This window comes from Macaca fascicularis, chromosome 11 (genome assembly GCF_037993035.2).
Source record: "Macaca fascicularis isolate 582-1 chromosome 11, T2T-MFA8v1.1".
NCBI classification, from domain to species: Eukaryota; Metazoa; Chordata; class Mammalia; order Primates; family Cercopithecidae; genus Macaca; species Macaca fascicularis.
The window spans coordinates 25,383,606-25,397,807 of NC_088385.1; the positions used below are offsets into that span (position 1 = coordinate 25,383,606).

General features: G+C 37.9%; 1 protein-coding gene and 1 long non-coding RNA gene across 8 annotated transcripts in view; both read left to right on the top strand.

The window, feature by feature from the left end:
- The first annotated feature begins 6 nt into the window (after positions 1–6).
- Positions 7–14,202, top strand: part of ETNK1 (ethanolamine kinase 1) — a 61,696-nt gene continuing 47,500 nt past the window's right edge. For 5 of the 7 annotated variants that reach the window (XR_012420072.1, XR_012420073.1, XR_012420074.1 and 2 more), the window contains exon 1: positions 7–443. Coding sequence is in view for 2 of the 7 variants with exons in the window: in XM_074006395.1 (XP_073862496.1) it covers positions 21–443 (423 nt within the window). In the remaining 5 variants the exon portion in view is untranslated. The remainder of the gene's footprint in view (positions 444–14,202) is intronic. The other 2 variants (XR_010579319.2, XM_045364860.2) reach the window with 1 other exon arrangement.
- LOC135966185 (uncharacterized) lies at positions 4,821–7,243 on the top strand. Its single transcript, XR_010579321.2, has 2 exons — positions 4,821–6,339; positions 6,513–7,243. It is a non-coding gene; the product is annotated as an uncharacterized lncRNA (long non-coding RNA).

Genomic DNA, 14,202 nt, shown 5'->3' on the forward strand with positions numbered 1-14,202 from the left:
AGCGTCAGGCCAGCCCCGGCATGCTCCGCGGCCGCCCGCGGTCGAGAGCCGACAACAGGAATTTTTCCCGAGAGCGGCCCGGGCTCAGTTTAGCTGCTGTCCAGACCCGGATCGGCGACAGTGCCGCCTCCAGACGTTCTCCTGCCGCTCGCCCGCCCGTCCGAGCGCCCCCAGCCCTCCTGCGAGGGCGCCCCGGGACGGAAGGATCCACCAGTCTGTCGGCGCCCGCCGTTCTCGTGGTCGCCGTCGCCGTCGTCGTGGTGGTAGTCTCCGCCGTCGCCTGGGCCATGGCCAATTACATCCACGTCCCTCCCGGCTCCCCGGAGGTGCCCAAGCTGAACGTCACCGTTCAGGATCAGGAGGAGCAGCGCTGCCGGGAGGGAGCCCTGAGCCTCCTGCAACACCTGCGGCCTCACTGGGACCCCCAGGAGGTGACCCTGCAGGTAACGCCCACACCTCAGCTCTGGGTCTCTTATGTCCCTCACGCGGCTGTGGGGGTCCTCACCACAATCGCCTCTGTCCCACGATGACCGAGGAGGACCTAGGGCAACATCTCCTCCCTAAGTCCGTTGGGAAGTGACCCTGTATTTCCCCTCACACCTAGGAAGGTCACTCCCCCTTCCCGTCGCAGTTGCTCTTTGAGATTGACCTGAGGGCACATTTTCTCTTTCCAGAAGCGGCTGCGTAAGTGACGCACCCATCCACAGGGGGGAGATTCCTGTTGATAGTTGCCCCTCCTCCCACTCCCCAGTCCACGGTCACTGCAAAATGAACCTCTCCACTCCCCTTGCACGGGGTCGTCGACTGCCTCCTCCCGTCCCACCAGTAATGCAGTCATTAATCCTCTCTGATCTTTTCCTTCCTCACCCCTCCCCCTGCGATGTGCTTTCATTGATGCCTCACACTGCGTTTTGTCTTCCCAAACCCTCCGATTGGCGAGCGTACTCTATTCCCAAAGTAATGACCACGACCATGCATCGCTAGGTCGGTTCTTAGGTAGCACCACACACATTGTTTTGAGTCGATATTTCTGAATTATTAAAGTCGTCTTAGTGAAATTAATACCTGATACTAGAAGGAGCAGTGGCTTGTGACTCTTTCCTTTTCATGGGACACCGTATTGATAGATAGAGAAAAAATTGGGAGGAGAAAAATCCCTGAGACTCTAGGAGTTTTCTGATAAGTTGGAAGTTATGATTTCCACTACGTGATTTTTTTTTTTTGGAATACTAATTTGTTTTTAGCTTTAGTTTCAGGAACTAGATACGAAAATAGATCTCATTTTCTCCTTTTCCCTTGCAAACAACAAAAAAACTCAGTAATTTTCGAGGCTGGGATATTTGGGATTTGTTCTAAATCTGAGCAATAATGTAAGAACATTCATTTGAATTAGCCAAACCATCTGCCTGGTTTGATGACTAATTTATTCACCAGTATTTGTTGATTTATTTGCTAAATTCTTTGCTGAACTAGCCAGCCACCCATACAGAGATGAATAAAACATGAGCAGTGCCTAGGGCTCAGAGCAGTTCCCGACACTTGGGTTTTCACGCGTTAGTTTCAGTTCTTATTGCCTAGAAGAGTTTTTAAAGCAGCTTAAAAGGACCCGTATGTTTTGGAAAAGAAACTGTTAGACAACACATTTTGAAATTTAAGGGAGTATTTGTTAGCCGAGTATACAGGAAATAGTGAACGCGAAGTGATTTTTATGTCATTTAAAAAATATATTTCCTTTAAAGGAAATGCATCTTCCAAATTGAAATTCAGTAGTGGTTTAGTTTATCAATTTATTTGTATTTTATTATATAAGGCTCTAAAATTTATTAAGATGCTTTATTTTCTGGCAGTTATTTACACATAAAATATTATTAATTAAAGAGTGCTACTTCCTGGTAAACTCCAGCGTTGGCAGATCAGTTACTTTTAAGCAGTGACTTTAAAGTTTGAAGCTTTGAAGACTGGAATTTCCTTTGATGTATTTGTCTGTAGAATAGTAATGATAGCTACTGTGGGGTTAGGTAAGTTATATTTTTTTATTTTAGTCGTCCAAACAACCATATTAGGTAGACACTATCTCTTTTTTAGGTGAAACTCAGTGAAGTAAGCCAGGATGTAGGTAAAAAAGGGCAAAATGTAGTGACATTCAACTGTTTTTGCTTGTTGGAAAGTAACTACGTGTGATTAAATATTGGTATCTTGTAGCAACTTTTAACCTAAAGACCTTTGGGTTTATAATCTGAATTTTTAATATTTGTAAGTGCAGGTAAATACAACCATTTATTTTTCCCTAAGATGATTATTAGTTAGAAATACATTCCCTCCATGTGCAAGCAAAGCTTTGGTCTAGAAGCTGGCCTAAAAGCATCTGCTAAGCTGAATTGATGAGTTCACCTTTCAGCTCAATAGATCTGGCGCCTTGCATTCTAGGTCATTACAAACTCTACTTTCATAATGCTTCAGAATTTCTTTAAATTCTGAAGTAAATTTCTTTCAGAATTTCTTTAAATTCTGAAAGTAAATCTCAATGGAAATATTTTCTTTTGAGATTTCATTGTATTTCCCTTGAAACAGATACAAATCATACCTCACATTTCAGAAGAAGTATGTATTATATAGTTAACAGAATATAATGTAATTTTAGAGCAGTCGAGTATCAGTAATTTAGCCTGTTTTTTTTCCTCAGTATTTTTCTAACATTTTTGTATGTTTAAGATATACTTGAAGTATACCTTAGAAACTTACTGTAGTGATACTTATCTGGTGATTGATTATTCCTGCAAGCTGAACTATCCAGAACATATCAGAAAATAAAAAGAAAAAACAAGCTAAAAAAAGACTAGAGTCAAAATGATAGAAAGCCCAGTCTTCGCTCAAAACTTGTGGGCACATGCAATAATATATCTCATTTTAGATAGAATTCCTGTTCTTACTAGATTAAAAGAATAAAGTATAAAGGAGGTGGTGAGGTTTTCAGAGTATAGTAACAGAATAGGCAGAGTAAATCTAAAACAACAATACAGCCACAGTGCTTTTGTATTTAATAGTCCTTTACTGTTTATAAAGCACTTTTCACATACATTCTCCCAACTATCCTGTGAGGTAGATGTAGATAGTACTGTTAATATATATTATATAGTTAATGAAACTGAATTTGCTGTTTACAAATGGCAGATCTGAGATGAGAAACCATCTTATGAATTATTGTTCTTTGACCAAGAGTTTTGTTTGTATATTATGATTAAGGCAGGGAAAGTGCTTCTGTATAAAATTAATTTCTTAAAAGCTTTGGCTCATAAAAAGATTCTACTTTCAAGTTCCCTTGAACATAAATTTGCATTACTTTTTTCATACGTGATACCATTTTAGGAAAAAGGGATCACTTCAGCTTTCCTTTAGGATAGTGACTTTTGTTGTGTAACAACTCTCTAACTTACTTGAAGATTTGGATTTTTAATTTTTGATACTTTTCTTTGGATAGTCATTGTATAAAGGAATAAAGAATCAAGTCACGTCTCAGGTCCAAAATATTTCTCAATGGACTCTTAAAATTGTTTTTCATTTTCTGAAGAGCCGATGAATTAGTGTTTGGAATATTCCAGTTATGTTGTCTCAGGATCTTTCTGTTTGCTGTATTAAGCAATGTTGTTTTTCTCGCTAACTTGTCACTGTGAATTTTTCTATTACTTGGAACTTATAGTAGATAATGACAAAGGCTTCATAGGTAGGATATTAACACCATAATTATTATTTAACCTTACAAAACTAATGTATTTATTCCTTTACTGGGTCTAAATGAGATTGTTTGCTATATGGTACCTTACCTTATAGCAACTTTGTTTTTCAATAACAGTATGTTACAGTACTCAAGAGCATGAGGTTTGAACACAGTGCTAGTTTTGAGTCCAGATTCTGTACTTTACTAGCTTTGTTACCCTGGTCAAATCATTAAACTTCCTGTCCCAGTATCCTGAGCTGTAAAATTGATCCAGTAGTTGTCCCTACCTCAATGGGTTATTGTGAGGGTAAAATAAATGCTATCTTTCATGATAATCGTTATTGCTGCTGCGCACCTACTATATATTGGATGCTTGAATCAAAAAACAAACATTTGCTCTTTGAAATTCCTAGTCCGATGGGGAAGACAAATAAGAAAATTATAACAACGTAATGTTTATGGAATGAACATTCAAATTTAGTTCACATGCAAAGATTACACAAGAAGTTTCAAAAATGTACTGTTCTTTCTGCTTTACTACAGGTTTTTGCATGTTTTTGAATGCATGTTTTTAAAAATCTTTTCATTATATTTTGTAAGCATATGTGAACTATCATGGAAACTTATGTTTGTGTTAGGTTGTGTAGCTACACAGCAGTTTTCATATCCTTCCTCTTTCTAACAGTGTTGGAGGTAGTTACCTAAATAGTCTATTAAGAACCTGTAACCACTCTTAATATTGATAGTTAATATTTTATATTGGTCTTTGTCTTAAAGGAAGAAGAAAAAGCCAGATCTATACAATTGCTCTCTTAAGTTATGTCTCCATTAGTGTTCTAATATAATAATCGATTTTCTTTTCTGTTTTTAAAAAAATGAGTTTGTTCCTTTCAGCGGTAGCTTCTGAAAAGTCTTAGGTAAGCTAATATATTAAGTTACGGCTAATTTTTTAATACATTAAAAAAGTAAACAATATATTAGTTTACTTTCCCTAAGAATTATAGGAAATCTTGAGTCCTGTAGATACGAATAAGGAGTCATAGTTTATATTCAATGTAACTTTTAATATTAGTGGTTATATCCAGTTTTCCGTTTCCTATTCCCTCCCTGTTTTCAGCATTTTAGAATAATAAAGTATATAATGTTTAATAGACGCCCATCAAAAACATGAAAAGTTTGTTAGGCTCCCATGTATTTTATTAAGATGTGACTATGCAGTCAGGAGCCTAAAGTGCTAGTTTGTTTTCATGTATAATAGCCGTGTAACTTGGACTATGTAAACTGCATCACGTCTTTTTGGGGACTGAGCATAATATGGAAAGAGGATGGTTTTTCAATATTATTTCCAGCCGTTTGTAACCTTTGGCAAGTTTTAAAGTCCCTATAAAATGGGATTACCTTGGAAAATAGTCATGAGAATTCAATGATATACCTACAATTACGCATAGTATGTTTTGGTACTATATTCCTCCACCTCTCATTTCCAGTTCTTCCATCCCAACTGAGAGAATTGTGAGCTCCTAAAATTCAGTAATTCTAACACATGTTTTTTGTACTAGGTATAATGCTAGTTTTCAGTAAGAGTCCTTGGACAACTAACTGTGGCCCAAGGTAGGCATGGAAGAATGTAGGACAGAGGGCTTCATAGAAGTGGGGGTACCTGAGCTAAGCTTTGAAGGGTAGATGAGATCAGACTGAAAGGAGAAACATTTCTGAGCAAGGAAAACTGTCTCACAAAGGCAATGAATCTAGACTTTGAGCAGCTTGCTCATCATTTAGGACATCATGGGAAGCCACTGGATGTTTTTATTTTTGTATTTTATTTTATTTTTTTTGAGACAGAGTCTCGCTGTTGCCCAGGCTGCAGTGCAGTGGTGTGATCTCAGCTCACTGCAACCTCCACTTCTGGGGTTCAAGTTATTCTCTCGCCTCAGCCACCCAAGTAGCTTGGATTAGAGACCTGCGCCACCATGCTTAGCTAATTTTTGTATTTTTAGTGGAGTTAGGTTTCACCATGTTGGCCAGGCTGGTCTCGAATGCCTAACCTCAAGTGATCCACCCACCTTGGCCTCCCAAAATGCTGGGATTACAGGCGTGAGCCACCACGCCTGGCCTGGACATTGTTAAGCAGGTAAATTATATCACGTATTAGAGAAGTGACAGGCAAGAATGTAGAGAAGGGTTGTTTGAGGGAAATGTTTTAAATAGGGAAATAAGTCATCACTCAGAACGTTGGTTTTGAAACTGGTGATTACCATACATTAATAGGATGCCAAATCAATACTGTCTTGAGACCATTTCAGTTTAAAAAGATGAGTTAGAGTACGTAATTGTAGAGGATACATCAAACAGCATTGCAAGTAGTAAGGTAAGTACTCTTTTTTTTTTTTTTTTTTTTTTTTGAGATGGAGTTTTGCTTTTGTTGCCTAGGCTGGAGTAGTGCAATGGTGTGATCTCAGCTCACCGCAACCTCCGCCTCACGGGTTCAAGTGATTCTCCTGCCTCAGCCTCCCGAGTAGCTGGGATTACAGACACCTGCCACCACGCCCGGCTAATTTTTGTATTTTTAGTAGAGACGGGATTTCTTCATGTTGGTCAGGCTGGTCTTGAACTCCCAACCTCAGGTGAGCCACCTGCCTCGGCCTCCCAAAGTGCTGGGATTACAGGCGTGAGCCATTGCACCCAGTGGTACGTATTCTTTTGTGAAGCATGCTTTAGTTTTATATAAAAGTATCTATGTACTGCCGGGCGCAGTGGCTCACACCTGTAATCCCAGCACTTTGGGAGGCCGAGGCAGGTGGATCACAAGGTCAGGAGATCAAGACCATCCTGCCTAACTCGGTGAAACCCTGTCTTTACTAAAAAATACAAAAAATTAGCTGGGCGTGGTGGCGGGCGCCTGTAGTCCCAGGTACTCAGGAGGCTGAGGCAGGAGAATGGCGTGAATCTGGGAGACAGAGCTTGCAGTGAGCCGAGATCGCACCACTGCACTCCAGCCTGGGCGACAGAGTGAGACTTCGTCTCAAAAAAAAAAAAAAAGTATCTATGTACATATTATATCAAATGATAAATATATTTCTTCCAGTGTATTGCATTTAAAAAACTTGAGGAAATAATTTGAGAGAGACTGTTGCGTTAGTCCAGACAAGAGGCGCTGGGGCCCAGATTAGGACAGATGAGATGGAAATAAGGTACAGATTTCACATTTCAGAATATAAATGTGCAGGACTTGTTAATTGATTGCAGGTTAGGGAAGAAGATTAAGGTGTTTTTTGTGGGGGAAGGAGTGGATGACAAAGATAGGGAAGTAGTAGAAGACCTTTATTTAAGAAATCAGAGGTTCTATTTCTCTTTATTTTGTTTTCTAAGGAGTTATTTTACTCTTTGATATACCAGAATGGCTATAAATACATTTTTAACATTCTTTTAAAAATTGTAAAAAAAAAAAAAAAAAGCAAACATGTAGAAAAATGGACGAATCATAAATTGTTGTAAAACGTTTACCCACCCCAACCCAGAAAAAGAAAACTAATTTCCAGCAACCGAGTATCTTCATTTTCCTTCTTAGTCTTGATCTCTCCCTCCCTCTAGTGGTAATCATAATAGCAGATTTTTTTTTCTAATTAACAAAATAGAATGTTTTGAATTAGTTATTTTTTTAAAGTAAGTACTCTGAGAAAAATAATAAGCGCATGAAGGTCTTTGTACAAGAAACGATATGAACATGAAATAATTTAGTTTTACTGAAAGGTTGTACCACGACTGAATAGGAGAAAAAAAATCAATTTCCTGTCATCAATATTCTATTCACAACTGTTTTATTTTTATTACCGTCTACTTCTCCTAAACCTATTTTACATATTTGCAATCATATATATAATTTTATATTCTTTTTTTCACTAACCCTTTATAAACATTTTCCCATGTTTGAATGGGAGTATAATTTTTGGTAGTCACAAACCTAATATTTGATGATCATGTTAAACATAATGTGACTTAGTTGTTATTTATTATTTTTTAAATTTTTACTTTTTTTTTTTAAGGGATGGGGTCTCGTGCTGCCATCCAGGCTGGAGTGCAGTGATGCTATCATAGCTCACTGCAGCCTTGTACTCCTGAGCTCACGCGATCCCTTCTACATCAGCATCCAGAGTACCTGAGACTAAAGGTGCATGCCACCATGCCTGCCTAGTTTTTAAATTTTTTGTAGCGATGTGGTCTTGCTGTGTTGCCAGGCTGGTCTTGAACTCCTGGCCTCAAGTGACCCTCTTACCTTAGCTTCCCAAAGTGCTGGGATTACAGGTGTGAGCCACTGTGCCTTGTGTCAGTGTTTTGCCTCTTTTTGAATTTTATATAATGGCATCATTTTTTTAAAATTTTGATTTGGCGTAGGCCCAGATTTTGAGAGATTTATTCAAGCGTGTATAGTTATTGTTCTTTTCCATGACTGACTATCATTCCATTTTAAGAATACACCTCAATTTATTTGTCTCCTACTGTTAATGAACACTTGGGTTGTTTTCATGTTTTGGCTATCACAAATTGTGCTTCTTACAAATACACTTTTTTTGAACACGAATATCCATTTCTGTTAAGTGAATACCTATAAGTAGACTTTCTGAGTCATCTAGTTTGTGTATTTTCAGCTTTGTTAGACGCTTTCAGTTTTCTGAAGTGATTGTCCCGGTTTATATTCCTAATAGCAATATGTGAGAGTTTCAGTTATTGTATATCTTTACCAGTAATTGCTATTGTCTGCCTTTATTTTTTCTTTCTGGTAGGTATTGGAGTATCTTATTCCAGGTATAATTTGCATATTCCTGATAACTACTGTTTTGTGAAAGGGCCATATATGCAAAGCAACCTCTAAATGTGGAAGGAGCTGAGAAACCAAAAAAGGAGGCAGACAAATCCAGTTCGTTGGTTTTGGGTGACTTACTAGGGGAAGTTAGATGCAGAAGTGTGGTCTTGGGTGGCTACAAAACAGGTAGATCTCTACCTCACAACCCCTCAGACCCACGTCTTATGTCTTGGGGAAAGTATGCATGCTCTGGAAGGAATGCGTAGGTGGCTATGGGTGTCACAACTTACAATTTCTGCAACCCAGCATCAAGGGTTGTTTTGGGTGAAACTTACAATGAATGGACATTTCTACAGAAAGACATTTTTTAGGCATTCGTGGACAACGGTTAGTCAGAAGTTACATGGTAGATTAACATTTTAAAATAAAGTTGCTCTTGTTTCTACAATTAGTGCATCTTTTTTCTGTGTGTGTGGGTTTTTTTTGTATGTGTTCTATTTTGAGGTTCCTGTTCAAGCCTTTTGCTGATTTTTCTGTTGGATTATCTGATTTTTTTCTCAATGATTGGTAGATGTTGTTTATATATTCTAGATGAGTCATCTCTTAGAAATATGTTTTCAATGGTTTGTAGATATTCTTTATATATTCTAGTTGCGTCCTCTTTTAGAAATATGTTTTCACGTATTTTCTCCTGCTTTGTGGCTTACATTTTCTTTTTTTTTTTTTTTTTTTTTTTTTGAGACAGAGTCTCATTCTGTTGCCCAGGCTGGAGTGCAGTAGTGCAATCTAGGCTCACTGCAACCTCTGCCTCCCGGGTTAAAGCGATTCTCTTGTCTCAGCCTCCTGAGTAGCTGGAACTACAGGCACACGCCGCCACGCCCGGCTAATTTTTGTAATTTTACTAGAGACGGGGTTTCACCATATTGGTCAGGCTGGTCTCAAGCTCCTGACCTCAGGTGATCCACCCACCTCGGCCTCCCAAAGTGCTGGGATTATAGGCGTGAACCACTGCGACTGCACATTTTTATTCTTAATATTGTCTTTTGATAGTATTAAGACTAACTTTTCAATTTTTTAATGGATAGTATGTTTTGTGTCTTGAACAAGAGATCTTTTCCAGTGCCAAAGTTATGAAGATATTCCTATTTTCTTCTAGAAGCTTTATTATTTCATATTTTACACTTTGATGTATAAGCCATCTGGTTTATAATTGATTGTTATGTATGGTTTGAGGTGGAGGGTTTATGATTCATTTTTTTCCCAAATGGCTGTCGGTTGATGCAGTATCATTTGTTGAAAATACTTCCCCATTGCAGTGTCACTTTTGTCATAAATCAGATGGCATTATATGTGGATCTGTTTATGAATTCTGTTGTTCTTTTTTTTTTTTTTTTGAGACATAGTCTCACTCTGTCACTGAGGCTGGAGTACAGTGGCGTAATCTCGGCCCACTGCAGCCTCACCTCCCGGGGTCAAGTGATTCTTCTGCCTCAGCCTCCCCAGTAGCTGGGATTACAGGTGCCCGCCACCATGCCCTGCCAATTTTCTTTTGTATTTTTAGTGGAGATGGGGATTCACCATGTTGGCCAGGCTGGTCTTGAACTCCTGGCCTCAAGTGATCTGCCCGCCTTGGCCTCCCAAATTGCTGGGATTACAGGCGCGAGCCACTGCACCCCGCCTGTTCTTTTCTTTTGGTCTGTTTTGTCTGTTACTGCAGCAGTACCACTCTGTGTGGATTACGCTCAATCATTGCTACAGGACTTGGTATTTGATGTAGTTATTATAGGCTTTGGTATAGGACTCCAGCTTTGTTCGTTTTTGAGATTGCCTTGACTATTCTTGACTTTTTAAGTTGCCATATAAGTTGTAGACTCAATTCTGGAATTCCCACAAAAGAAACTGGACAGGATTTTGATTATATTTTGTAGAATCAATAGATAGATTTGGGGAGAAGTGAATTCTTTTAACAAGATTGAATCTTAAAATTAATAAACATCATATATGCCGTTTGTTTAGGTTTTTAATTTCTCTCAAACTTTTGAAGTTTTCACTGTGGAGATCTCGTGTTTTATTTGATTTATCCCTAGGTATTGATGCTTTTTGATATTATTGTAAAGGGTGTCACTTAAAAAATTACTTTGTTGTTGGTATATAGGATTATAATTAATTGTTGTATATTGAATTTTTCACATTCTAAAGGTTTTTATGTAGATTATTTTTGCATTTTCTCTATGTAAAATCTGAAAATAATACATAATTGCTGTCTGTCCTTCTGTCTTTTTGTCTTACTGCACTAGTAAGGACCTCTCTAACACACTTGAAAAAGATGAAAGTTGATAGTGGGCATCCTTTATTTCCCAGTCTTAAGGAGAACATTTTCAGTAATTTATTGTTAGGTATGATATATGCTATAGATTTTCTTTAATGACTTTACCAGATTAAGCAAGTTTCTTTTTATTCTTTAAGTATTTTCATCATGAATGATGAATTTGGCCAAATGTTTTTTCTGCATTTCATGATGATTATAAGATTTTTCTTAATTTTTCTCTTATTGAGGTGAATTACTTTGATTTTAAAAAAATTTAAATGTTAAGTAACCTTTGCATTCCTGGAGAAAACCCTATTTGGTTGTATATATTCTCTTTTTTATTATTGTATCAATTGCTAATATTTTGATTAGGATTTTTGCAACTCTGCTTATGAAAGAGATTGGTCTGAAATTTTCCTTTCTTATAATGTCCTTGACAAGTTTTGGTACCAAGTTCGGAGGTATTTCTTTTTTTTTCTATTTTTGGAAGAGTTGCTTTTAATAATACATGTTTAAGGTCTGTAGTGAAGTTCATTTCTTTATCATTTGTGTCACTTTATTGTCTTCATACATTTTGCTAAGAAGTTATCAACTGTGTTAATCTTTTCAAAGAATAATTTTTGTTTGTTTTGAGGCAAGGTGTCACTCTGTTGCCCGGGATTGAATGCAGTGGTGCTATCATGGCCCACTACAGCCTCGACCAGGTGCTCGCCGCATGCCCAGCTTGCTTATTTATTTATTTATTTATTTATTTATTTATTTATTTGAGATGGAATTTCATCATGTTGCCCAGGCTGGTCTTGAACTCCTGAGTTCAAGCAGTCTGCCCACCTTGGCCTCCCAAAGTGTTGGGATTACAGGCATGAACCATCACATCTCAAACTTTTGAAGTTTTCAAAAGTTTGCTATTTTTGAAGTTATTAAAAAATAACAATTTTTGACTGTTGAGTTTTTCTATTTTATTGATAGTTTTGTCCTTCGTTATTTCCTTCCTAATCCTTTTTTTGTTTTCGAAGGTTAATTAGCTGTTATTTTTCTAGCTTCTTGAGCTAGAAGCACTAATTTTTTGCCTTTTAAATTTCTAATATATTGTTCATTACATGTCTTTGTAAGTATCCACAAGTCTTGACTTGTGTTGGGAAAGGCAGTCTCATGCACGCAGTCCTTCCATCCCTTCTCACCAAATAGAAATGGGTTTTGGGCCTGAAACACTTTCTTACCAAGAGGTAAGAGTCCTCATAGCCTGTGCTGGACCTATTTTTTCCTGTGTGGGAATATTTTTTCCTGTTTTACACTCAGTGTGTACTCCTTTGCTCTGCTTCAGCATGTGTGTCGTATGTCACCTGGCTCACCTACAGTGTCTCCCCAGTGGGGAGGGGATGGAGGGATGGGGTTGGTCTGCTGTAGCCCAGGAGGGGTTTGTGTAGGCCAGTTGTTGGCATCAGCTGCTGGGAGGCACTTGCCCACCATGGGAGACCAACACCCATTACTGAAGCTGATCTTGCTTTGTCTCCTCTCTGTGTGAGTAAAGCGTTGTTCCATGCAGTGCTTGACTGCGCATCGTGTGTTCTTTGGTGACTGTGATACCAAGAAACAATGAACAGAAAGAAGTTCTAAGACTTCTAGTGTTGATATTAGGTTACAGATACCACTTGCTTGACAATATGTGTTTATTATCATTTAGTTCAAAATGTTTTCTAATTGCCATGGTGGTGTTTTTTTTCTTTATCTCACTTATTTTACATGTGTATTTGATTCCTTTCCATTGAGTTGATGCATATTTAATTTTTTAAAAAAATTGTTATAAAAACATAAAAATTCATTATCTTAACCGGCTTTATTTGGTGTGTATGTTATTGATATCTAACTCATACCCACTGTAGTTTGAGAAGATACTCTAAGTGATTTTAATCCTTTGATATTTGTTGAGGCTTGCTTTATAATGAAGCCCATAGTCAATTTTGGTAATGTTTTGTGTAGCCTTGAAAAGAAAGTATGTTCTTGGCTGGGCACGGCCCAGCACTTTGGGAGCCTGAGGTGGGCAGACTGACTCCAGGAATTCAAGATTAGCCTGGCCAACATGGCAAAACCCTGTCTCTACAAAAAAATGCAAAACCTTAGCCGGGCGTGGTGATGCACGCCTTAGTCCCAGCTACTCAGGTGACTGAGGTGGGAGGATTGTTTCAGCCTGGGAGGTTGAGGCTGCAGTGAGCTGTGATTGTGTCACTGCACTGCCGCCTGGGTGAACAGAGTGGGACCCTCTCAAAAAAAAGATAAGAAAAAGAATATTCTGTTGTTGAGTGTAGGCTTCCGTGTATGTCAATTAATTTGGATTTTTAATTTTGTTGTTTAGAGCTTTTACTACATAATGATTTTTCTCTGCTCAAAAAAATGAGGTCTTGTAAAAAAAATAGTGTTATCTATAAACATTAAAAAAATTAAAATTGAGGTCTTGAATGGTGTGCTCAAATTTCCTACATTTATTATGGGATTTGTTTAATTCTGTAAGTTTTTGCTTTGTATCTTTTGAAGTTGTATTGTTGGATGCATACACATTTAGAATTTTTATATCTTCTGGGTGGATCAATCCCTTTGTCATTATAAAATGTCCCTCCTTATCTTTAGTAATATTTCATTAAGGTCTATTTTATCTGTTATGAGATAGCTAGCTACATCAACTTCTTCTCTATGTGTTTTGTAAGCAGCATATAGAGTTGTCCTTTCATATCCATGGCTTCTGCCTCCGTGGATTCAAGCAACTGCGGATTGAAAATATTAAGAGAAAAAAAAGATGGTTGTTTCAGTACTGAACACGTGTAGATATTTTTTCTTGTCATTATTTCTTAAACAATACAGTATAACAACTATTTACATAACATCTACATTGTATTAGGTATTGTAAGTAATCTAGTGATGATTTAAAGTGTATGGCAGAATATAAATAGGTTATCTGCAAATACTACATCATTCTATATAACAGACTTTCAGAACATGTAAAATAATATGAACAAAAAAATGTAAAACAAAATTTAACAGGCTTGAGCATTTGTAGATTTTGGTGTTGTTGTGGGGGTGGGGTCCTGGAATGAATCCCCCTCGGATACCAAGGGGATACAGTGGGGCCATTTGCAGATCCTCTAGAGTGCTGTCTCCTTTCTGTCTGTCTCCCTGTCTTTCCGGTTTACTACTCTGTCCTGCATACTCTAGCTGTTTTGATATCCTCCGATGCTCAGTTTATCTCAATTAATGAAGTCCACACAAGCTCCATCTGGGTTCTCTTTCCCTTTGCTGGGACCTGAGAATTCTCTCAAGACATTAAGCTGGGGGCAATCATAGAGTTCATATTGTTTGTTTCCCATCTCTCAGGAATCACTGTTC